This window comes from Lonchura striata, chromosome 1 (assembly GCF_046129695.1).
Source record: "Lonchura striata isolate bLonStr1 chromosome 1, bLonStr1.mat, whole genome shotgun sequence".
Lineage (NCBI taxonomy): Eukaryota > Metazoa > Chordata > Aves > Passeriformes > Estrildidae > Lonchura > Lonchura striata.
In genome coordinates this window covers 58,746,765-58,764,301 of record NC_134603.1, presented here as the reverse complement: position 1 = coordinate 58,764,301, position 17,537 = coordinate 58,746,765, and the positions used below count along the sequence as shown (strand labels likewise).

The following is a 17,537-nucleotide window of genomic DNA, read 5'->3' as shown; positions in this document are numbered from 1 at the left end:
CATTTCCATAAATTATTTCAGAAAGAAATTTTCTTTTAGACATTCTCTTTAAAGCATTAGGATCTTTAACCCTAGAAGGACTATACGGTTGCAGCTGTCCTCCCTCCCCCCTCCCCTTATCGCTAGTATTGGATAAAATTGGAAGGCAGCCTGATCTGTCATGTAACCCAATTCCCATCTGGGGCTGGAATAGCTATCAACCCACTCTGCTGAAACTATAAATACCTTCCCTTGATACTCAACCTTAAGTGCTCACTTAAAATGATGCCCAGATATCAATAGTGAAGTTGCCAACTTTGAGCAGCTAGGTGGATGGCCAGTAGAGATTGCAGCACATATATTATAAAGTCTTTAAAAATTAAATGACTCACAAGCACTCGATTTATGTACATGTGTAGCCTATGAAATTGCACCATCTTCTCCCCTGTTTCTGATGGCTTTTACTCTCTCTTCTTATGCCTTGTCTTAAATGAGGTGGTAGCTACAGTTAGTGTGCTTTTTTTCAGAAACCAGCATACTGAGGCCCTTGGACTCTGCTATTACAATACAAATTTGATGTAGTTATTGCTCTTAGAAATGCAGAAGTGGGAAAAAACCCCAACCAGCAGCAACAAGACAACCATTAAGTTGTCCCCATGCAAAGCTTTCCTCTCTGCTCCTCTCCCCATTGTATGCAACAGCAAGAGCCCTCATCATACCTCACTCAAACTCTTTGCTCAGGTTCCCATCCTTATCTCGCCTCCTTCTCCCTGATCCTTCAGCTTCCAAACAGACAATGCTTTGAAGTCTTTACATTATATATTTCAGCTGTCCACTACAAAACCCTGAGACAAATTCAGCCTCGTTCCATGTGTTTTGCAGGAGGTCAGAGAGGTTCCCAAACATCACTCAGGTATGCTTATATCTCCCAGCACAGAGCCCCTTTGAGCTTTACCTTGCTAGGTCTCCTTTTGTCTCCTAAAAGGCAAGCAGGCCTTGCAGCCTTTTCCTTTTCACCGCTCTCAGTCCTAGCTTTGAAAATCTCTGACATCTGCTCTTGCTAATACTAATTATTCTTCTATAATTTCTTTTCCCCACCTTGTCCTTCTTGCAGTGAATATCTGAGCTCTAATTCTCTTTTTGTGCTTCTTTTACCCATCTGATGGCTGCCGATCATTAGACTCCATTCTTTGTAATTCAGAAGTCCCGTTTCTTCTTTGCACTTTTCCAGACTCCCAGTTGTCAAAGCACACTTAAAAATGTGAAATGTGATAGTCACCAACCCCTAAAACTTGGGCAGAGGATAACCCTGTGCAATTTTAAGTCTAGACCTGCTACCTTTTTTAGAGCAAAGCTATCCAGTTTTTCACATTATCCCACCAAAGAAAAGTGGTGACAAGAAATAACAGACACTGAATGCTAAATGCTACAAACTTTAGCAAGGTAGCGCTTTAAAGACAGCCAACAACACAACTCTCCCTTGAGCATAAAGACACACAGTGCTATACAGTCCCTCCCTGAACCACACTTCATCATCAAGCTACACACTCAGATACTACTACCTGTGATTATTAATACAGCATGCCCACTGCAAACATGCTGAGTGCATTTGACCTTGGACTATGAAGTAATGTTCATAACCGTTGTGGACAGTGTCAGAGCCTCCATATGTTTTTTAGAGACAGTATTTGCACATTAATAAACTCAAAGCTTGTTTACTGGCAAAATTTTCCAGTTAAACCATTACAGTTACACTGGTAGTATTACACAGTTTCCCTGCCACAGTAGGGAAATCTGCCCTAGGCAGATTTTCTTATTAGAGAATAAAAGTGTCTTTTTCCAGTTTGGCTTAAATTGCTTCCGAAGTACTTTGGTTTAAATTGAGAAAAAAACTCCAGAATGAAAATGCCCAGGGAGTGACTTATACCAGTCACTTACCAATGAGAAAAGCTATTAATGAATCTCACATCCTACCTACAATGGGTCTAGTTTCACCTGGAACATGAGATGAACAGAAGTGACCTACTACACAACTTTTTCACCTTTGTAAGTACTAAGAAATTACATGTCAAAGACCCTGAAGCCAAATGATAGCAATTTCAGGAGCCACTTCTTGTATTGCTATACATAGTGGGTTAAGCTAGAGTGAAAAGACATATGAACAAAGTGACATTTCTGAAAACATAAAACTTTATCAAAATCAAAATCCCCTGCTATCCTCTTCCTATCCCTCCCAGTCCACCCTCCAACTCCTTGAAGAGCAATAGTGACTGGCAGAGCTAGTCTGCCAGTTTTCCTTATTACGCTGGAGGCTGGGCGGAGAGTGAGGAGAAGATGATGCTCTTGACACTGAACCTGTAGCAGTGCTTCCATGACAACAAATAAGATGATACACATTGGAACCGTGCAGTGACAAACTAAGCCTAACCAGGACTTGAAGAAGGCAGTTAGTTTTGACAGAACACTGCTCCTCAAAAATGCTCAGGTTAAACCACAGTTTCTTTGCATGTCCCAATACATTGTGCAGTTCTTGGGTGAAAGAGGAAAAAATGGCAGAAATCTTGTTTTTCAGAGACCATCTGCAAGAGTTTACAGCAATGATCTCCACTAGCTGCAGAATGGGGCAAATGGTATTTGATCCAATCAGTCTATATCTGAGGACAATGCCCATTGCCAAGATAAAGCATCCTATCCCGCCATTCAAAAATACAAAACCTAGTAATTTTAAGTAATTTACCATGACTGATATTTGGTCTCATCACTGCTCAGTTTGAGTATCCAAACCTCACTAAAAGGAAAGTCAAGGGGTGAATGGTGATCCACGGTATGAGATAAAGAAACCGTGGTGATACACAGTATGATATAATGAAACTGATGTGTCAGCTGGCAGGTTAATATGTTTTGCCAAACTGATTTAGCACCTACCAGTCCACTAGTGAACTTATTTTAAAGAAACTGCTTGCACTCAGCTATTGGATCTTCCATCCCAGATCATATTGCATGGAACTCAACTACTTCTTGTGATGATAAGTGTTCTGGGGAGTGAGGAACTATGCCCAAAAGCATGCTCTAGTGGCTACACCTCTAGCTGCTGGTCATGAGCTTTGGGCACTATTTCTGACTACATGATCCGTAGCATACACCTTTCTGGATTTCACCACCATGGGTGTAATTTTTGGGTAGGAAATACAGTTTAGTGGTTCATGATGTAATACAAACTAATGCAAACTTCAATTTGTACACACTCTTAAAGGGGTGGTTTTGGACAAGTTGCCATGTGTACCAAGAGAGGTGACTTCCACCTGAATGACCCTGTAGGTTGGTCTGTATTTGCCTAATGTCTCCCACCAGCCTCTAGGATTTCATAATGTATGCTGTTCTGAGCAAATGAATCAGCTCTGGACTCATAGAAGAGCAGATGGGCTGCAGGCAACCAGACTCCAACCTTCCTTCCTCAAGTGACCATGTGGCATTTAACCACAGGTGTCTTACATCTGACAAGCCTGGTCAGGAACCTGTCAGGCTTTAACCTGCAACTTCAGACAGTGCTGACACAACCACTCTGAACTGAATACAGTACGCTTTCACTACATTAAATTGGTTCAGATTTATGCTATAGTGATCGTCAACACATTGTGCCCTGAACACTTTAGTCTGAGAAATGCTTCTTTAAAAAGAATTAATAATTTTAACAATTAATTTTCTCTGAATGTTTTATACTAAGAAGTTTATCCAGAAGTAAAAACCATTCAAATCCTGATAACCTGGGTATAACAAATAAAATTTAAACTTTATTTTTCACAAGGAAGGGAAAAAAAGCCCAGGTAACAGCTGCAGTAGTTAGGATAAATCTTACTAGATGCATTTTGACATCACTGACCCTGATTCAGCACTGTAGAGGTGTTTAAAAATAAGGGATCTTCACAAGAGAGTAATTTGAGCTTCTCATTCCTAGTGGGAAGCTCTACAGGTTTTACAATCATTGCACATTCTAATATTGGTTGTCTGAAAATAGCTAGGTCCACTAGTCACTATCAGTGTGTGCAGTCCTGACCTCCTGGTGTTAAACTGTTCTAAAATCAGTTTTGCTATATCACCAGTCAAAAAACAGAGTTAATGAACATGTGGGATAAAGAAGCACATTTCATAAATTATACTAACCTGAGGTAATCGGCATCATCTTAGATTTGTAAAATGTTCCCCTTTTTAACAATACATCCAGTTTTGAGTATTGATATTTTCACTTACCTATGATATCACCGTCTACTTAGAATAGCATCTTTCATCCCAAAATGTGGTCTTTCCACCTACCTGTAGGATCAAGCTGAGTACACAGAGTGATGAAGAGAAACTAGACAAAGCCACATGTATCATTACAAGAAGAAACTCAATCAGAAGAGCAGGGAAAACAAAAATTTGGAAGAATCATATTATAGAGATTAGTATCTGGCCAGTAAATTTGGGTTAGCATTCTGTTCTCATCCACGGACCAAAAAGGACCCTGCTTTTAAATTTCAGTGAACAGATGGTGAAATCCCACTTCCTGCTACTTTCATGCTGGGAGAGTAACTCAATACTGCATCAGCCAGGAGACCAACACCTACAGAGCTGCAAGAACACTCCACATGGAAACTGGCCTCTCCTTGGAGGTCTCCTAACCAGGACCCCTGCCATATTATTTAAAGAATATCACACACAAATCTGAGATGGTTTTGGAAAGTGCAAGCAAATGCTGATGCACTGTGCCTTGATTAGTCTAACAAAAGATAATATGTATATTTTATGCCTTTATGCTTAATTGCAATTGCATTTTAGTAGCTTCCATGAAAAGGATGGATTATATTTGGCATCAATATTACTAGTATAACCATCCAGAGAAAGCTGCGACAAAGTTATGTTGCAGAAGACATTAGTGAATAACCCACAAAATGCTATTTAAAAAAAAAAAAAAAGAAAAAAAAAGGGGTATTTCATTCAGAATAACATTGTCAGAGCACAGATCTCCCAGATTTCCAGTGGTTTGCATCAGCTTTGAAACAGCAACATAGAAAATGCACCAAAGCAGAAATCAAACCTGCAAAAACAAGCAAAGATCTTCCGCTCTAAGAACAGATACAAGCTAAGGCGTGAACACCAGCAATGTAATGCTGAAAAAAAATGAGCTTTATACATCTCTAAAAAGAATCAGACACACTGCATTTTGCATACATCACAAAACAGGTATACAGGCTTCCAGAGGCTATGATGGGTTTTAAAAATCTTAGGTTTCTTTTCTTCAAGATCAGTCCTGAAAGGCTATGTGGTCTCTTCCATCCAATAGCTTTAGAAGTTATCATAGAATAGCACAAACTTACTTTTGTTGCAATCTTATCAAAATAAAGAAGGCAATAAATTTGGAAAAAAAATCTGGGAAAAAGAATAACTCAGTTTTGAACTATGCAATTCCTTTTTTGAAAATGAATTTTTTTCTGAAATACAATATTCAAACAGAAGTGGCAAAAATCCAAATAACAAAGATCATACTGTCACTGTACTTCATTTTCTTAAGCAGGTGAACCATCAGAGCCCTCCAATTTTCATCTACTCCATATTTCAGTCATAGAAAGTGTTACATCAGCATAGTTGCCAGGTAAAGCTGCTGGTTTATTCTAAATGGACTTTCTTCAGACAGTGGCACAGATGATGAGTGATTGTCCAATTCTGAAGCTATCAGAACTGAACGGATTTAGCAATGTCATAAACACCTCTCGAGGGAGTCACCTGGTGTTGAGAACTCACTTTACATGCCATGTTTCAAAATCAGTTTTAATGGATTTACATTAGATTCAAACCCACTTTAGAGCTATTATTTCTCCCTTTCAACCTTTTCACACACTACTGCAATGTACTACAGCATATTTTATAATCACATGTTTGCAGGCCTGTGGGAAAGTAAACAAAACTTCAAAGGGTTATTATTTAAGGACTCTGTATTATGGCCATAGGCCTGACTGTTTTTCTTCCTCACCACCCCTTGGGCCCAAAGCACATAATCATCCAGTAATTGAACTGAAATGTCTAAATGGCTAGATCCCCTGAAGGACATAGGTAGTTAGCAGTGAAAGAAGTAAGGGAGATTTTCAAAAACCCTCATGGCACTTTCTTGCACTACTTAGAAACACCGTGTAAATGTAACTGACCTGGACCTGATAGGCTTTTTCAGAGAACAGAACAGTGCATGGATATTTCTGGAGTTGTAGCTAAAGTAAAGATTAAATGTTGAACCATGCTGTATTTGGAAGCAAAGATTTTACATTTAAATTACTTTCAAAAGAACCAAGAAGAAACAGAAATATACACAGAAATATGTACACAGAAGTATATATAACATAATAGTATCACTAATACCACGTGAAAGCAAACCCCTCTAGGTCCTCATATTTAATAGCCCATCCAAAAAGTGTAATGGATAGCAGATCCCAGGCTTTCATACACTGTAACTGTCAAAGCACTCAGGAGATAGAGAAGTGAAGGCTCTGACAGCTCTCTTTTACATTCTAAATGACATCTGCATTCAACAGAACAGAAATAAAGATTAAGGGGAACACCTGATATGATAGCGCTCAGCTTACCTCAAAATGCAATATTTAAAAAGTACAGAGAAACATAGGTCTGCCTCCTTGTACTGTAAGTAAAAACTGGTGTCAAAGCCTCTGAGGTCTTCACTGATGCCAGAGAGGCAGCACTGCAGCATCCAACAGGGGCAGGAGCCACAGCCTCTGACTACGGAACTGTTGAAATCAAAAGGTGCTTCACCAGAGAAGGGAGGCAGGAGATGGCCTTTGAATGCACACAGAAAATGACTACAGGTACAGTCGCACAGAATAAGGAAATTAACTTGGCCAAAACCTCTGCAGCCTCTCTTCTACCCCAGAAAGGAGCAGAATGCCCCTCACTGCTCTGGCTACGTACCTTTTGCAGTGAGTACCTGCTGCAGATCTCTTCTAAGAGGTTACCAGCATTACAGCTTTGAGCGAGACACGTCAGCACACAGATCACGAGAGATGATTTCAAATAGATTTTTGCTGGTTGATTATATAAACGATGCCTCTTAGAGCTGGAGTAACACCTCAAAGGCAATATAATGACGACATGACAATGTATGTAAATCAAGAACTGCATGTGGGTTTATTTTACACTTGAGAAAACAGTGGATTTAATTGTGTGAACCAAAATGTACTGTACAATATTAATGATAAAACATCAAAATGTATAATTCATAGTGCATTGCTTGCTTTATTTTTATTTATTTATTTTTTTTGTCAGATAGTTCCTTTAAGTACATGCATCTGGAAAGATGCAGGTGCCAGTAAAATTCCTCTATTTATATCAAGCTGCAGGAACTAAATTTTATTCAAAAAGTGTGGTTTTACATTATATACACAGAAATTGAATATAAAATGACAATATAAAAAGTTAAAAGAGAAAGCATACAGCCAGAAGGTACAAAGAAAGTTGAACAGTTTAAAATGGTACGATATGTAACATGTATTTTTTTTTTTAAGCTGATGCTGGCAATTTACAAGGAACAGAATCCAACATTTGCCCCATTTTTTTGTTTGTTTTCATTTACCAATGCAGCACACTATAGAAAGGTCAGCTTGTACCAAAGCTTAACATTTGTAAATAACTATAAACTGCAGTATTTTACAGAAAAAAAAAAAAAAAATAAAGGAAAGAGCATTTTTACATTTGTTTTAAATAACAGCTTGCATACTTTTTTTTTCCTTTTGCCAAAAAGTGGCTATTCTCAGCATCCAGAGAGTTTGGGCATAGTGGCAAATTGGTTTGCTTTTTTAAAAATTATTATTTAACTTATACAGTTGTGGCTTTCTAACCCCTTGAGTACTACACAGCTCTCCTTCTTCCAAGGACTGCATGCACAATATCTTCACAAACCAGTTCTGCATTAAAAAAAAAAAAAGGAAGCTCATTCATTAAAAAAAAAAAGTCCTGCTTCCGACACAGCTTTCATTTGAATGAAATGCCTTTAAGCCTTTTGTTTTATTTTGTTTTTCCTTATTTACTTATTTAGTCACTGGGAAAGGCACAGAAATGCTATTACAGTTCTCAGAGGGTTAAAACTTGACACTACCAGGTTCTGTGACCTTTATTGTCATGGCAACTTTGTAATTTTAGGATGTCTCTTTATCATTGTTCTTTGTGTCTTTCTTTACGGCTAAATTAATGTCTCTCAATAGTGTCTCCCACTATATTCTACAAAAGATAGCTTAACATCAAGGACAGATGTTGAAAATAAAGGTCAGACTTTGACTCACAAAAAATAAAAACAGAAACAAAAAAATAACCATGCACAGATCAGACAAAGAGCATATAAATATAACTACAAAATAAGTGTAAGAAAAACCAAGGTCCAGATAGGCAGTTCAGCAACAAAAGTAAGACTGATTTCAGAGGCTCAGGTCAGGCCTAGTGCAGTACTATGAAGAAGTTTAGTGCAATGTTCCTGTGGTCACTTGCATACCTGGCTGCTTACCTGGACGCTATTGTTTTTCTAACTCAGTTACATAGATCAGATGGTCCTCTGGGGACTTGCCATGTGTTTTACTAAGGTGCAGTTTGACTGCATGCTTGCTTGCAAAAGTTCGGTTACAGAGCTTACATTGGAATGTGGAGCCTAAGTCCTCCTCGGCAATTCCAAGTGAGCCCAAAGTCTTGTTTGTGAGGACTTTTGAAACATTCTGTTGTTCTTGAATCTGATTAAGTGGCAACTTTGACAGATCCTTCAAACTAAACCCTAGGTGTGTCTCTAAGTGACTTATGTATGTAGAAGCAGTCCTGAACTGAGAGGCACAATCATTGCAAAAGAAAACAGGATGTCCTGTGTCCAAGTTCTTTAAAAATTTAGTTCCACCTGTCCTCCTTAACTGATACTTCACATTGGCCAGCCAGTGGCTAATTGTGGTCATGGAAAGACCAGTAAACTTAGAGATGTGTACCCGCTCTTGTGGACCTAGGTCCGACATAATGTATTTGCCTTCTGGGGTCTCCCTCAAGCTGGAAGCAAACTGGGCTTGAAGGATCAGAAGATGCTGAGGGTTCCAGTTGGATTGCCTGCCCTTCCTCTTGTGTACTGGTGACAGTTCATCCAGAGCTTCCTCAAAACTGCTCCCATCAGCATCAGACTTCTCTGACACCGTAGAGGGAGTTGAAGACTTGGGTGTCAAACGCCCTGTGAGGTTCTTCACCATATCGGAAATATCCAGCAGGGCACTCTCCCTCAGTGGGGATGAGGCAGAGTCAGTCACACTGGAAACAAGAGGCTTGTTTTTGGACTTAGTTAAATCAATAGGTTGATCGCTGTTCTCATAGTAATACCGATCAATAGCATCAGCCTGCTTGACTGGAGTGGTTGGGTAAATGGGTTTGTCCAACATGCTGTTACTAATTTTGTACAGCATGGCCAAAGGGTCCAGAGAGGGGCTTACTGGCTTAGAAATTTTGCCTAAGTGGGTATTCATAATGGACTGTAAAGCGCTCAATGGATTAATGAAGGATGGCTCAGGTGAATGATCTGTGATAATTCCTAAATTGTTACAGCCATTTGCAACCTTTGTTTTAAGTGGCTCTGTACCATTTGGCGTATGTGCTTCTGCTGGACTATCCTTTTTGACTTTCTGAACTTCAGACTCAGAGCTCTTCTTTGGCTGCTGTTTGTTATTTATTTCTTCTGCTTTTGGGAAGTCCTTGTTTTCTTTAGCAGCAGGTGACATGGGTTTAACTGGAGAACTCTTCTCCTTCTCCAAAGGTTTCTCTTCCTTCTTCACGTTGATTTTACCTGTAACTTTCTCCACTAGTTCCTCCATAGCAGATACATTGCTCTTGTGAGGTGGGGGTGTGAGATTGCCTGGGGAATGGATGAGTGCGTTGTGTTCTGACGACAGTGATTTCACACTGCTTGCGTAGGATGGCTGCATTTGAACGCTCTGCACCGCGGGCTGAAGGGGTTTGACTGTTCCCGGGAGCTGGTAAGCTGCATGGATACTGGGATATCCTCCCCAGGAAGGGGCTCCATTCTGGGCTTTGCTGATGGCTGTTGTCACTGTGTTCTCCAGGGATTTCAATATGTCTATTCCACCTTTAGGACTATCATCTAGGTCCTCCTCTCTGAGGTATTGATACAAAGTTGTTGGCTCAAATTTCTCTGTAGATTCCTCACTCTCTTCTTTAATCTTTTTCTCTGTTTCAGTGACCACCAGCTTTTCCTTCTCTAGGTCTTTCTTTTCCTCCGAGTTTGTGGAGCCCACTGGGGAATCAGGCTGCTTTTTAATGTTGGAGGCTGGTAGCCTTGTATGGGTGGTAGGTGGAAGAGGTATAGACTGTATTTTCTCCTCCACCACTGGGTCCAACACTAGCTGTTTGCCTTTTTTGGAAGCAGAATTGGTCACCTTCAAGAAATGACCAGTGACCATCATGTGAGCAGTGAGCTGCTGCAAAGTATCATGGGAACTGCCACATTCCATGCATTTCAGTATTTGGGCTTTGCGTGCCTCAAACTGCCAAGTGTAGCTAGCACCATTTTGATAGCCATAGCGGTTGTTCGGAGTCACGTAGGGGTTGGCAGTTTTCTGATCCTTTGCAGACTCACTCAGTGAAGCTTCTGCCGTGATTCCTGTTGGCTCAGGTGAACAAGGTGAAGCCAAGTCCTGAAGTGCTCGCTTTTTGGTAGAAGGGACCAATTTGGTGATGGCTGGTACTGGCTCCTTCAGAGGCACTTTCTGGTAATGCTTTGTTTTTATCATATGGACGCTGAGGTCTTGCAAAGACTCAAACGAATGCCCACAGTACATGCACTTCAGCACTTTCTGGGCATCCTCCTTGCCTTCCATTTCCATAAGCGATCGTTTCCTAGGCTTTGACCACCGCTTGGTCTTATCAGCTTCTTTGTCTCTGTTGTCATCACGGTAATGTCCAGTTTCATTCATGTGCACTGTTAGCTCCACCAGCGTGTCATAGGCTGCACTGCAGTCTTTGCATCGGAACTTGCTGGCACCGGTGAACACAGACCCATAGAGTTTATTGTTCTGCCGGTAAAGCTGTACTGTGCTGAAGAGACTCGGCTCTGGGAGAAGTCCGTACGACGACGTCTGCTGCAAAGTTTTAGCCAACGCAGCTTGGTGCCAGTCGTAACCCGAGCCACCACTGTTACTATTACTATTACTAGTACTACTGGTGGTTGTAATGGTACTAGTGTTGGTACCAGTAGTACAAGTACTCTGAGAACTGGCATTGGCATCTGTACTGGTCATGTTTTCATTCTGGCTGATTCCATTGTTGCTGGTGGTTGGATTGGATTTCTTTAAGTCCAAAGCTAAACTGGACCAGCAAGTCTCTGAAAGCAAATTTGCATATACAGCTTTTATTTGTGCCAAGCTGTCCTGTGGATAGGAAACATTGTCTGTGCACTGAGGATCCTCTTTCTCTTCTTTAGAGGAAGTGCTTTTGAAATGGGCCAGCTGATCGCTATTTTCACTAAACGGCGAACCATAGCCTGCATCCTGATTAGTTGCAGTGCTGACTGGGGAGTTCTGGTAGCTTTGAGCCTCTTTGATCTCCGCTTCTTCATTGCACATATACTCATTCTCCTGGATGTCCAGAGACAGCCCATCATCTTCCACGCTGTCTTCATCTATTTCTGCTGCTTTCAATTCTTCCTCAGGAACATATGCTAAAATACAGGAGGGGACATGGGGGGAAACAAGACAATGTTACTGAACATGCACATTTTACATGGATCTCCTGCACTAAAAACAGTAACCATGAAGACAAATTTTGAAGATACATCCAAAACCCAAACTCACCATCACTCACATACTCCTCCTATAAATCCACACACTCTGTCATGGTTACAGTTTGATATCAGTGATACTGAAGAATAAACTTTGACTTCAGCAGTAAAATATGTGCCAGGACCACAGTAAATGCCATAATATCAAAACTGAAATCAAACAAAGAGCCTACTAAACTAGTTTTTATCAACTTTAAAAAATGGCCTGATACTGAACTACATCTACTGCGCTACATATGTATGTGTAACACATTGCAGCTGGCCTGCATCCCTCAGACCATGACACTCAGAAACACTGTCTTGACCAACTCTGTCTTGTCAGTTCTGTCTTTTCTAGCAAACTGGCTTTAGGTACAGCTTCAGGGGCCACTTCTGTGTCACTGATACCTGATTCTAATGAAGTCATACAGGGCAAGAGTGTCAGATCAGCTGTTCCCAGGGTCTCTTGGTGTCTGGCTGTACTGCATCCATCTGAGAGCAGAACAGTTTTCATTTTTGAAAGGCAAAAAGAGAAGAAAAACTGATTGTTTTCTGAAATGGGAAGGATGTAGTTTGCCTCCTGTTATGATCTGATGTGGGTCCTGCATTTACCATTTTGAAAAAAATAGTCAGAAACTAAAAGTAAATGCTAGAGATTAAATTCTTAAAGTAACAAACAAAAACCTTGAGATATCCATTGTAGCTTGATTATTGGTTTATGGAAAATATAAAATTTTCCTATTGCATTGCTATCTGTGAAACTATATGATCTCACCAAACTATGTGTTTATCTATATCAAACTATTTGCTAAACTAGCAAATGTGATATTCATGAGCAGATGGCCATTACATCAAAACACATTTACTCCAAGGGCTCAATTCACAGAAGTGACTTACATGTACCTAAGTGATAAATGTATACTTTCATTGCAAAGCAGAAAACATAGTTGTACACATTTCCCTCCAGTTTTGTAAAAGAAGCGTAAAAAATCACAATGCCAATGGAATGTAGATCATTTATAAGAATGTCAAGGTAGAAAATATGGATTATGAACAATTTTCAGTAACTGAATAAAAAAGTGCCTCCTTGTCAGCTGAACTCTACAGCAAGTGATGCTGAAATGTGTCCTGTGTCCTTTCATGGCACAATACTGAAAGCAAGCCAGAAAAGAGGCACTTCTGCTCCTGTGTGGTATGAAGAAAATATGTATTATTATGTTAACAAAGCTGAGGTCTTCTTCAACTGGGGGAAGCATAAGCACAAGTCGAGCTTCTTTTTGTATACAGCTGCTAACATATTCTGAAATGTCTTTTCTGAAAAATAAAAAGAATTTTCTTTCATTGCAATATGAATACTCTTTGAAACATATTGCGGTCAGTACTGCATTATGTATTCACCTTTGCAATTCAGTCTTTATGCAGGCCCTAACTGCTTCAGTCTGATCTTTAAAATGAAGTAGGAAAATACTATCTAGTACTGGGGTTGTACTGAACCTCAAGATGCCCATTGCATTTTTCGCCTGTCCTCTAAATGTCAATATTTGCAGATGATAATTTGACCTTTTAGTTTTTAAAAAAGTTCTAATCAGGGCCCAAACAGATAAATCAACCTCAAGTGTTTTCTAATATGTTTAAAAGGACAGGTAAGTACTAAGCACAATAAATAAAATTTAGAAATAATCCTGGAGTCAAAGGCCAGGAAGGTGCCAGAAAAGCATTGTAAAACCAGATGAAAATATTCTCCAAAAGGCATGTTGTCCATAAAATGAAGAATAGAATACAGAAGTAGTAAGAGAATTCAGAAAGCAGCCAGCTTCCCTCTCTTGCAGCAATGCTGCTGTTGGAACACTCTGCAGATATTTGAGGATGGTAGGACTGCTGCAGTTCTGAACTGCAGGTACACAACGTAAAATGCACTCCCCAGCTGCAGTCTAGGATATCTTAGCCGTCTAATTCAACGCACCTTTTGCAGTATTTTTTAATGGCAGAAGACAATACATTTTTAAGTTTCAGAAAAGCAAAGAACAATTAAAGAAGAATATGGTTTCTAATTTTGAAATTATTTTTAAACAGAAAATAAACGCCTTTGAGACCTAAAATGCACAATAATGCGCAGTTACCATCTGGCATTTTTATTTAAAAAAACAAAACCAAAACAAGTACAAGCTAAAAACTGAGAGGACACACATTTCAAGCTTTTATGAACAGCTTTATTCTCACTAACCACAGTGTAACTATGCCACTTTTCTCTAATTTTCACATCCCAATATTTGTAATAACTAGGTGCAAAAAACTGTTGTAAGATGCTGGATGTTCCTGTAGTTGATACAGCATTATGTAAAGAACCATATGAATTATTTGCTTACATCTCTTTACTTAATTCTAAATTCCATAAATACATATTTTTATAATTGCTATATATAACCATCTATATATCTGCTTAAGTAAAACTCTAATGATCCACTGCCATGTCTTTTTCTTTATTTACTTATGATGGCGCTTTTTCTATTCTCATACTTTTGCACTGTATCATAAAAATAAAAAGGAGATAAACCACACAAGAAACATTATAACTACATGTAAGGTCCGTGTTATACTGCCAAAGCAAAGAAACCGAGTGTCAGGGTGGAGTATCCATCTTTTACAGACTTCTTCTACTCTTTGGTTTTGCTGAGGCTACTAAATGATTGAGTTTACTCCCTTACCAACATATACTGCAAATATAAGGGTTAAGAATGGCCAGAACAATGATTTTCTCTGATTTCAGAATTTAAGCCAGTTCTAAATAAACCCTGAATTTGTATGATGTGCACACCCACATGTCTGTACATGTATCTAAAGTCACAAAGAAATAATGCTTCTTAACAAAAAATAGTAATTTATCTGTAATGTTTAATTTCTGTCACTGCAATAAAAAAATAGTCTATTTAACATCTCTGGTTATCATAGGATACAGACAATACCTGTTCATTCAAGACTACTAATGCTTATGAGATGAATAGCAGCACACTCAACATATGGTATTTTGCAAGGTCAGTGCAATTCTCTAACTGAAAAGGTTTCTGTAAGAGCTAACAGAGAAGCAAACAAAAGGAAGAATGTTAATGTCTAAAAACATGTACATTTTACTAAAATTCTCACAGAAATTAGACAAATAAATAAAATTCAGTAAATACAGCAAAAATGTTCCTATTATAATTACTTGCAGAGAGAACTCATATTCTACCTTAAATAAAAGCATGAGATGTTCAGATTCTAAATTACAAAATGTAGATCAACAGACAGATTTCAGACAACATAACCTTCTGTGACTGAGCAACTCTCAGCAATCTTCTCCAGATATTCCTGCATCTGCAAAGGTACTGCTGGTTTACACATGTCCCAAAACCACACAAAAATATCAAGAGCAGATACAAGCAATGATCCTCCTCAGCAATAACTATATTCAAAGTACAGAAATTACAAAACTTAGCACCAGCTTTTCTCTTCTTTCTCATTTGTGTCTAGACAGACTGAGGCAAATGCAAGGTGTAAAAGGGGGAAAAACCTTCAAATTCTAGACAACTAAAAAATTGGTGGGGGGGGATTTTGTATTTCTTTTCTTCCTATTAATTCTTGGTATTATTTTTTTGTGCCTATAAAATGTGCCTTCTGGATGCCAATGCTTCCCCATAGATATACTGTCATCTTTGAGCAGTGTTAAAAGCTGTGCATTCTAATCTAAGTGGACATGAGATGCTATATATTGTACATGTGAGTAGCACAGCACATTGTGTTTGCTTCAGTGAGAATATTTACACTATAAATACACATCCATTGTTTGAAAAAGCAGACAGAGATCTGAAATGTAAGGATGTGGTTAAAAATACAAATATTCTCGCATGAAACCTTTGCACAACCTTGGAACTATGCTTTTGAAGGAATCTGTCTCTGCAGAGGTACTCTCTTTCATTCAAAAAGGGATTCAACATTGAATAAATTATTTTGAAAAGCACCAAAAGTAATAATTGTTTATGGTTTTAGTAGTCTACAAAATTAAATGCAGTAAGCTCTTGAAGACCCAATTTTAAATCTTCCAAATAAATAAATTTATTCAGAAGAAACACCAAAGCAGTGAAGGTCACAGTTCAGTAAAGGAATTGAATACTGAAATAATTTTCACTGAAATACCTATTTCATAGTTTTGACAAATAGGGATAGGTTTAGGTCTAAAATTCTTCACTAAATCAGGGCCTACTCTGTGACTGAACAATAGTGGCACAATGTGAGTGTTCACCATTCTTCAACAGATGTATTGCTACAGCTTCTAATATTTACCCAGCCAACAGGAGACAGCAGCTGCAGAAGTTTTCACAGCCCACACTGTCACCTTGCACAAACTGCACTCCAGGCTGGGGGTGATTTTCACTGCACACAAGAACACATTTCATATCTTAGAAAAAAAAAGTACAACTAGAAAAGACAATCTATAGCCACACATCTCCCTCATGACAGAAAACGGGAGCCAGACGAAAATACCCAAATCATTTACAGACACGTTTCCAGAATATAGAACCATGAGAGTTTTACAAAAGAATCCAAAATCTCACATTGTGAGAGTTTAACACGCGTGCTGGAAGATTTGCGAATCTTCTGTATTAGTGTATACAAATGCTCATATAAAATTCTGGCACAGATGCTACAAATCTGTGTGCATGTGTGTGTGTCTGTATTACAACGTCACTATGGTGGAAAAATATGGCTTAGTTATGACAATGGCTGAGGAGCAGCAGAGAATATGAGACAACCAGATAACCTTACTACAGAGGTTTGTATCTTTCATTTCTAATTGCAGAAAATGGGGGGCAAAATACTAGAACTGCCTACCCTCTAATTCTAATGCAATGGGTCTGAAAAGTAGATAAGGTACAAAGAACAACCTCCGTGCTTCTAGCAGGTTGAATGATAACCCTTAAAGGCATCCCATTAAAAGCCAACAAAAAGATCCTTCACTCTTTCTCTTCTCTCCTCTATCCCTTTAAAATGAATGCTGCAAATTATTAGCCAACGCTGGCAATTGGAGAACGAAGCAGCTTGCATGTGGGTATATTTTCACAGTGATTCTAATCTGAGAAATTTACTTGCTCTTCCCCTTCTATCTGATAAACTATACATTCAAGCGTTCTCATTAGTGTTCAGATCACCAAAGAGAGCTGGAGATGAATCAGTCCATCCACCCCTCCTCTCCCTGCTCTGTCGAGATTATTTCATTGAAATGTTCATTTTCATCCCTGCTGGCAACATTAGAATGGAAGTATTTAACCTGTTTCCATTACTTATACAAATTACCATTATGGGGTAGGACAGATGTTAGAATCATGCCACATAACTGACTTCCATACATTCTTTACAGGGAGGATAAGAAGAAGGAAAGCTGTTAGATCATATTATCCAGTCTCAATAATGTTCTCTCTCCTCCCAGATTCATTAACTTCCAACATCAACGTTTCCCTTTCTTTCTGTGTGAAAATGCACCGTCTCCTTGAGCTCATTTAATTTGGAGCAGGAAATCTTTGTCAGAAATAATTTTTTGATCAGGTGCTCTAACTAAGGGGTGAAGGGGGGCTGGGGAAAGAATAAAGAAAAGGGGGGGAAAAACCCAACACCTTGTCGAAAATGTTATTTCTCTAACATGGATGATGAAAGAGAAGTCAGTTAAGATGCTGGTACTCAAAGATGGCTGTCACTTCAG

General features: G+C 39.0%; 1 protein-coding gene across 1 annotated transcript in view; it reads right to left on the bottom strand.

Moving 5' to 3' along the window:
• Window positions 1–7,121: 7,121 nt before the first annotated feature.
• The window catches only part of TSHZ1 (teashirt zinc finger homeobox 1), a 55,206-nt gene continuing 44,790 nt past the window's right edge, over window positions 7,122–17,537 (bottom strand). Inside the window, exon 2 of the mRNA XM_021530859.3 lies at window positions 7,122–11,707. Coding sequence (XP_021386534.1) covers window positions 8,523–11,707 — 3,185 coding nt within the window. The 3' untranslated portion in view covers window positions 7,122–8,522. The remainder of the gene's footprint in view (window positions 11,708–17,537) is intronic.